Source organism: Adiantum capillus-veneris, chromosome 15, assembly GCF_014529385.1.
Source record: "Adiantum capillus-veneris isolate H3 chromosome 15, ASM1452938v2, whole genome shotgun sequence".
Taxonomy (NCBI): domain Eukaryota; kingdom Viridiplantae; phylum Streptophyta; class Polypodiopsida; order Polypodiales; family Pteridaceae; genus Adiantum; species Adiantum capillus-veneris.
Genome location: NC_140945.1, coordinates 65,141,287 through 65,150,357, shown reverse-complemented (window position 1 = coordinate 65,150,357; position 9,071 = coordinate 65,141,287). Strand labels below are relative to the sequence as shown.

The 9,071-nt window shown below is 44.6% G+C and overlaps 1 protein-coding gene and 1 pseudogene across 1 annotated transcript; both read right to left on the bottom strand.

The window, feature by feature from the left end:
* Positions 1-3,635: 3,635 nt before the first annotated feature.
* On the bottom strand, positions 3,636-4,753 carry LOC147440800 (glutathione S-transferase U28-like; annotated as a pseudogene).
* Positions 4,754-6,934: 2,181 nt separating this feature from the next.
* LOC147440799 (putative glutathione S-transferase) lies at positions 6,935-8,029 on the bottom strand. The gene is made up of 2 exons (XM_086483589.1): positions 7,697-8,029; positions 6,935-7,312 (listed from the first exon to the last, which is right to left on the bottom strand). Exons 1-2 carry the CDS (start codon positions 8,027-8,029, stop codon positions 6,935-6,937), a joined length of 711 nt encoding a protein of 236 aa, XP_086339715.1.
* Positions 8,030-9,071: the final 1,042 nt, after the last annotated feature.

Genomic DNA, 9,071 nt, shown 5'->3' with positions numbered 1-9,071 from the left:
TGACAATCTCAAAGCCAATGAAGTTTTTATCAAATCCGAAGTAGACACTCTACAAAAACAAAGCCAAGGGCATATAGAGAAGCAAGCAGAGCTGTAAGCCAATCTGGCCAAGAGATGGAACGAGGAAATCAGGCAACAGATCAAGGACTTCAAAGAGTTGAAGAAGAATACAGAAAACTCAACAAGTCATTGACAGATGCAGAGAGGGAAAGGGACAACCTAACCCTACAACTTGCTGAAGAATCCAAGGAAGTGGAAGCCCTGAGGAATGTCAAAGAGAAGGCAGAGATAGAGCAGGAAGCTAGCCAGGATGAGGTCATTGAGCTAAAAGACCAGATTAAAGTCAAAGATCAAACCATTCAACGGCTACGGGCATCTCCTGCCAGAGTCAGAGCTGCTAGCTCAACTCACACCACTTCAGAGACCGAGCTTTATGAAGAACAAATGAAAGAGCTCCAGAAGGAGTTAACCTTAGAGAAAAAGCAGAGGCTAATGATGGCCGAGGGGTCAATGGTCATGCAAACCCGCATGGAATAAGAGCACAAAGCAATGCACAATGAGCTAGAAACCATCAAGAGAAAGCTCGAGGAGGCGGAAAAGATAAATGCGGATGTAAACGACCTCCTTGTAAACATGGGAGAGCAAGCTGAAGCAGAAAAGAAGACATTTCAGAAGCAAATAGAAGAGTTGAGAGGCCGGCAGAAAACAGAAGAGCAGTTTAGCACTGGGCCAGCAGCCATGGAGGGAATAGACATAGAGAATGTGGCGGATCCTGTGGACACCACCATGCAAGAGGAAATCCTTGTAGGACCCTCTCAAGAGCCACAAGATCTGACACAAGAAGAAGAAGAGAAACTGCAAAAGGCAATAGAAGCAGCAGTCAAAGACACAGCAAAAGAAGCCTTGGAATGGGAGCAGAGGGTCTTTAAATCAATGACTATTCAGAAGATAGATGCCAGCAACCTTCGGCGTGAATGGCTACAGTCCTCTCTCCCATATCCTCTGCTGAAATATGAAGCTGCCACAATCAACAAGTGAATCAGAGAGGAGCCAACAATGCCACTATATAAAGCAGACATCTCCAAGCTTGAAGGGGTAAATTTGATAGTCGACTCTCAACCCAGGTGGAGAAAGGCATGGCTAACAAAGTATCCACAGTATCTAATCCCTCTGGTAGAGGCACCTAAAGCCATCAGAGATAACCTCAGTTTCTGCCCTCTACCAAGGATGAGGACGTGGAAGGCCCATGAGCTATTACAAAGAAGCCAACCCACTTGGCTAAATTACCCGAAACTGCCAGGCTTGAAGGCGGGCGAGAGAATAAGTGAACAATACATGGTGAAAACCCTAACGGGCGCCATCAAATTGTTCACTGGCTCGCCTGACCTATCTTGCATCATGATGAAAAAGATATGCAAAACACTTTTGGCAGTCTTCAAAACATTCAAACCAGGTCAGGCGACAGACAGTATCTTCTTCTTTCAAGATACATACTAAGATGCACATACGATCTGTCTGGTCAGCCATCCCATGAGGTGATACATGCATTGTATCAAAGGATCATGTTTTTACCATCTTATCACCTCCAGGCCTTTGAAGAATCCTTCTATACCGGCTTCTTCACAATCAGCACTGACATATTCGGCCCAGCGCTATTGGCTCAACATGCAAGATATGAGTCTCTTCTCAAGATGAGAGACAGGCTACACTGAAGAAGCAGCTCAACAGCCATGTCGGGGACGACATGAACAAGGACGGGGGAGTGTTAGAAGCTGGACACACCCTACAGAAAATGACTGCTCGGCGGATTATTATTTTTTGTAATTATTCATTTATTGAGAAAACCTGACTTTTCACCTTTGTAAATATTGGGGCTTACAAAAGTTTCCAGATTGTATCCCAGTTTTGACATTTAGATTGAGTAGATGGTTAAAATTGGAACATTAGGGTTTGAGATTGTAAGGTATTTATACCACTTTTTGACCTTAATGAAAAACCTTTTGTCATTAAAAAAAAGAGAGTACTGTCTATGAGTGAGCGTACTGTGTACGAGAGAGAGAGAGAGAGAGAGAGAGAGAGAGAGAGAGAGAGAGAGAGAGAGTTAGCCCCCACAACCTATGTTCGATGTCAGGTTAGCTAGTGAAGATCTGGCCCACTTATTCATGGACTACCCAGTTATAAAAGGCCTCGCAGGGAAAGTATGCAAGTGGGTCCAAAGAACATGAAAAATTAGTTTTTTCAAGACTGACCTATGCCTTGGAGGTAAAGATTCAGGTAATCCTGCACTCCTCATCAGCACTCAGATCGCTAGATACTTCTTCTTTCACAATGTATGGCAAACAAGGAACCGCCGTGTTTTTGAAGGAGGATTTGAGGTGGCAAGCTTCGCAAAAATTATACAGGAAAGTAAAGTGCTAATATGGGCACTCGGACGAAAGCATCACTCGGAGGATTGGTCTAGGACTACTTGTGCCTTGTTGTCAGCAGATGGAATGCGTGGGATGGGGGTAAATCTTGGCCATCGGTAATTAAAAGATCTCAGAATGACAAGAGTATGGACCTTGGGTATCAAGGATGTGGAGGCAGGGTGGTAGGGGTGGCTTCCCTAATAGCCATTGTAATTATGATCCCTGGATGTCGTCATGGCTTAACATGAGCATGACAAAATCTTGTAATTTTTTGGGCTGCTCAATATAATCCACTCACAATTGTGAGTTTTTCTATTTAAAAAAAAAAAAAAAAGATAACGATTGTAAGAAATGATACTCAAGTCCATGTAAAACTTAAGACAATTGCTTTGCAATCCATCAAGCATTGTTTGCTTTATTTTGTATGGAAAAACAAACAATGGTTGATGTATACAATGGTGTGGGTGTGTGGACACAATCCCATAAAACTATATGTTGTGAAGCAACAAATCATCAAGGAAAAAGAAAAAGTAACTAGAGTATGATATATTCTTGGTATGTATTCAATTATTATCATATCGTCAAGGTCCAGGGGAGGGGGGCTGCAGATCCCAACCATACATCTAGGATACATTAAATCAAGGAATGTCACAACCAATCATTGGATGTATGACAAGTCAGCAGGCAGAATGTCAGAGGACACACTGTTACTTACAGATTTGTCAACTCACCAACATGAAATAATAAATAGACAGCTCAGCAAAGGGAATTTCACCATTGCTCGACACATCAGCAAACAAGAATATGAAGCTCTGCATGACACATCAGCAGAGGGAATTCAACAGAAAATTGACATCTCAGCAGAGGGAATATAACTGCAACATGACACACAACTTAATAAGAGTTGCTTCACCCTCTGCCATTCGACTCAGAGAGTTCGGCTCAGCCCTCGCCCACCCTTTCGTGCATGCCTTGCCCTCGAACTCTACTTCCCGCTTCACTCGCACGTCTGGTTAGCTGAAGCCGACACTTTTCCAAAAGGCAAGCCTAAAATTAGTTCATATTTGGCCCCCCTCGCCCTGGACCATTGACGGCCGGGAAAGGACCTCTTGTGTCCTTTCCCCCTAATGCGTGCTCCCACGTGACTCCCGGCTAACGTCGATCTCCACGAGGTCGCACGCATTACGGGGAAAGGACACAAGAGGTCCTTTCCCTACACCTTGAGAAATAGTAATTTGCACCGTAGAAACTCTATGGAAATTTAAACCTACCCTTCAAATTGGCCCTAACCTTCCCTCGACAAGGTAATGAAAGGAAGCAATGATGTTACTCTGTAAGACCAAATATGGTCTTCCTCATTGAGCGAATAGATTCCAAGAGGTTTTGAGACGGTATTGTGGCAAGGCCTTCTTTGACACCAGGGTATTGGACCACTGCCTTCACCCATGCACAAAGGTGTGGACAAGTGCTCTCATCCAAGACCTTGAAATTTCCCAATGTCTCCATGGTCTGAATAAAGCATAGGTAAGAGGTGACGGCAATGTCCACTAAATTTATTTGATCTCCACCAAAGTAAGGCCCTGGACCGAACACATAAGGTAGAGTACCATCCAATGCCACCATGCTCTCTCTCACAACACTCCGGCCTTGCTCCATCAATTCCCCTTCAACATTTTTTAATATGAGCATAATTCCTTCATAGACCTGACATCATCAAGCATTAATTAACTTCTTGAAAAGATAATTTCAAGGTGCAAATCTAGCCAGTGTATCTAGGGGATACCTACAACTTGCAAGCATTCTTACAAGATAGATATGCACACCAAGGTGGCACTTGAGTTTGAATCACCTACAAAGTACATTGATCGACAATGAGATATAGACCATTCTAGATTTCTGGGATTAGTGACGAGCCATACGGTCTTGGGTTCAAGTCTCGTTGGATAAATCTTTGATGTCTTTTGGGTTTCTTCTTACGAAGTTAAAATTTCTTCTAGACTTGAAACACCAAACAATCAACATAGCCATGCCCCATTTGGATGAACACCACATTACTCAAAATGATCACCTTCTTGTCGACGTAGTCTGCCCAAAAGCGAACGAGGGCACGTTCGTAAGGATCCTGCGGAAGGAAACTCCCTTTGTCATGCTGGGAAGGCCATGTTTCGTCGATGTATTGCACTTTCTTATGCACGGGGTTGGACTCCAGGAGAAGTTTGCTCTTGTTGCGGGCGAGGTCGGGCTCATCGATGAACTCGTAATCGACGCCCTTGGCCTTGAGGGCGCTGAGAACCCTCACGCCAAACAGGCTGCGCCATGAGCACCTTCACATCACTGGGAGACATCTCTGCTTCTTATTCCTCTCTCTCTCTCTCTCTCTCTCTCTCTCTGTGTGTGTGTGTATGCGCGCTCGCTTTCGCTTCTTTTAAGTTCTCTCCAAGCTCGAATTTAATGGCCTGCGCACGTGATGTCGTGCGTGACGCACATCTTTGAAACTGAAGGACTAGAAGCGAGAGCTAAAGACAAAGCGAGAGCGGGGTCAAAGTTCAACTCCAGACCAATCTTCTACAGCAAAAGACTTGATTTGTCACACTCGCCTCTCGTCACCATATGGCTCGGCTCCGGCTTAGAGGGGATCTAGGGTCCAAATTTGGCGGGACGAGTTCACCCCTAATTCATCGAGTCGACGGATGGTTAAGATTGCATTGCGATTTCCGCTTCTTTTTCCCACCATAGATCCCCCCTGGTTGGAGATGTGCCATATAGTGACAAGGACACCCGGCCAAGTTCATAGCCCAAGTTCAACCCTTTATAGAGGTTAGAGGTGATGTTCAACATAGCTTCATCCACACGGTAAAGAAATAGGAATTGTCTATGATACCCTCCACATGGAAAGGTGTAATCATAAAATAAAAGCGAGAGGGATGGGATTGGTGTCACCCGCTTTGTGTCACGCACACATATAGAGGGTAGGGGGTAAAAAAAGTGTTTGGCAGTTGCACTTCTTTAAGGTGCAGCTAGTGAAAGGGTTGACTCAAAATAGTTACCTCCCTCCCATGTAGGGGTCCCCTTTAGAGGCCATGCATGTGAAAGTTGACTCACTTGATACAATGATGAACATTGATCCCTTTGAGTTTTCCCACTATTATCTTGTGAATACGGTATATACAAATGTTGGGAAACTACACATGACACATACGTAGACAAAACCACAAAAGGATGAGACACCTCAACTTGTTGTGCTCCATTAAGATAATGATTGTAAAAAATGATACTCACTGCTTGGAGAAGAAGATGGAGTTCTTGCTCAACACATGAGTTGTGTGTGTGTGTAGCAAAGTGAGTGAGACTAAAAATGTCAACTCTCTCTCTACTTGGTCGACCCCTCTCCCAAAATGCTCTTGCTGGCGTTCCATTGGCTTCTGCAAAGCTTAGCCAATAACATTTAAGAAGCATACTTGATAGCCTTGTGACTTGTGTCCCCCCTTCCTCTTTTGTGAGAGCTTAAGGAAATTTAATAATTTATTTAAACTCTCATTGGATCTTTTAGTCTTCTGGCCAATAGGAATCAAACAAACCATTGGACTGTTTGGCGCTCATTGGACTTGGTAGACTATCCAATAGTCTTCTAAGAAGCTTAATTTCTGTTGGTTCTTTTATCAAGCATTTTTAAATTGATTAGACTAATTTTACTCTAGCCTAATTCTCAATGGTCTACCTCTATGGCCATCTAATAGGATTTGAGGGAAATTGGGGGCAACTGGTCTAGGAGACTGCCATGTGTCCATTCTTTCCTTTGGGGAGAGCTTGGAAGTGTGTGTGTGTGTGTGTGTGTTTCTCTCTCATCCCCTATCATTAGGGTTCGTCCCCTCCTTCCTAGTGATGTGGGTGTTGGGGGATATGGTGTTCTATGGAGCACCATATCCCCCCCCCTCTCTCTACCTTCATGGCAGACCAATACCATATCTACAGAGCCGATGTTGGAATCCGATCGCGATCCCTTCATCGATCTCGAGTCAAGGATACTTGCATTTACAGAGGGTACTGTAATGGGAAGCATGAGCATTCATGAACCTTTCAGCAATGAAGAATTTTTGCGGGGCTATTGGGCGCAAAAGAAGCGTAAGCAACAATGATGCAAGGAGTGCAACCCATGCAAAACTTAAGACAATTGCTTTGCAACCCATTGAGCATTGTTTGTTTCTCTTTTGTATGGAGACAAACAATGGTTGATGTAAATTTACCTTGATAAGAGGTTTCAAGAACCCCCACTATGGTTCAACCTTTGTGACATGCAGGTATGGGTGTGTGGACACAATCTCGTAAACTATAATATGTGAAGCAACAATTCATAAAAGAAAAAGAAAAAGGAACTAGAGCATGATATATTCTTGCTATGTATTCATTTATTATTCAAATCTTCAGAAATAGTAATTTGCACCTTGGAAACTCTATGGGAATTTTCACATATCCTCCAAATTGGCCCTAACCTTCCCTCCACGAGGTAATGAAAGGAAGCAATGATGTTACTCTGTAAGACCCAACATGGTCTTCCTTAATGAGCGAACAACCTCCAAGACTTTATGAGATGGTGCTGTGGCAAGGCCTTCTTTGACACAAGGGTATTGGGCCACCGCCTCTGCCCATGCACAAAGGTGTGGACAAGTGCTGTCATCCAAGACCTTGAAATTTCCTAATATCTCTATGCTCTCAAACAAGCATAGGAAGGAGCCAAGGGCAATGTCCACTAAATTTATGTGCTCTCCACCAAAGTAAGGCCCGAGACGGAACACATCATGTAGCACACCATCTAATGTCACCATGCTCTCTCTCACAACACTGCGGCCTTGCTCCATTGATTCCCCTTCAACGTTTTTGACTATGAGCAGCCATCCTTCATAGACCTGCACATCATAAAGCATTAAATTAACTTCTAGCCAATCCAACCGGTTTATCGACGAGAGGATTAGGAATTGCAACCATTCCTACAAGACAGGCATGCTCACTAGGGTAGCAATTGAGTTTGAATCACCTACAAAGTACATTGGTGGTACCAACAATGAAATATAGATCGTTCTTGATTGCTAGAATTAGTGACTAGCCATACGGTCTTGGGTTCAAGTCTCTTCGGATAAATCTTTGAGGTCTTTTGGGTTTGTTCCTGTGCCAAACCCCGCAACACTAGGGCATAACCAGGGGAGGCCTTGAAAATATATGTTCTTCTTCCTCACATGACTTGAAATACCAGGCAGTCAACATAGCCATCCCCAACATAGAAAAACGCTCACCTTCTTGTCGACGTAGTCTGCCCAGAAGCGGACGAGGGCACGTTCGTAAGGATCATGTGGCAGGAAATTCCCTTTGTCATGATGGGAAGGCCATGTTTCGTCGATGTATTGCATGATGATGAGAGGCTCGCAGATGGGCTTTCCCTTATGGATGAGCACTGGTATCTTCTTATGTACGGGGTTGGACTCCAGGAGAAGCTTGCTCTTGTTGCGGGCGAGGTCGGGTTCATCGATAAACTCATGTTCGACGCCCTTGGCCTTGAGGGCGATGAGAATCCTGACGCCAAACAGGCTGTACCATGCGCTGAGCACCTTCACATCACTGGAAGACATCGCTGCTTGTTCTCTTTCTCCTTCTCCTCTCTCTCTCTCTCTCTCTCTCTCTCTCTCTCTCTATGTGTGTGTGTGTGCGTGTGTGCGCATGCGCGCTTTCGCTTCTTCTCTCGATGCGCACGTGATGTCATGAGTGACGCACATCTTTGAAACTGAAGGACGAGGCCCGTCCCAAGCCTCAGGACTAAGTGGCACGGGCATGAGAGGGTGGGATCTACGACTGGGGGATTGTGGGCCGTAGATCCTAGTGGTGGCGTCGAAAGTAATCTAGGGTACCTTAGTTTACTTTTTATAATTAAAAAAAGTAAACTAGGGTACCCTAGATTACTTTTGGCTGCCGCCCTTGTGCATACATGTTATAAGTAAATTAAGATCCCCACGTTTCACAATGCGTGCATGGCGTAGTGGTTAGGGTGTGCGTCTCTCATGGGTGAGGTCCCGGGTTAAAAACCCACGTGAGTATCTTAGTTTACTTTCAAAACTTGGGCACCCTAGTTTACTTTTTACAAAAGTAATCTAAGGTAGACGCATTCCAGATCTACGACCCACAATCCCCCGATCGTAGATCCCACCCTCCCATGTCCGTGCCACTTAGTCCTGAGGCGCCCCAGGGTCAGCCAATGTTGTTGTCGAATCTGAGTGACTTGGTCAATGTCCATAAAAATATCCAAGTCCTCAAGTCGTTTGTTTATCCATTTCTTATAACATACGTATGGGTGAATTTTTTGAACTTCCGAAGTAGGTGTGATAAATTTTGGATTTATCACACCGACAAAAGATTTTGGGCGATGAGAATCCTGACGCCAAACAGGCTGTACCATGCGCTCAGCACCTTCACATCACTGGGAGACACTCTCTCTCTCTCTCTCTCTCTCTCTCTGCGCGCGCGCGCGCTTTCGCTTCTCTCTGAGGTCTCTCCATGCTCGAATTTAATGGCTCGCGCACGTGATGTAATGCGTGACGCACATCTTGGACGAGCAGCACTCACGTGCATAATATGATGCCTGAGGACTGAAGGACTCAGGAGACATTTAACTTTGAT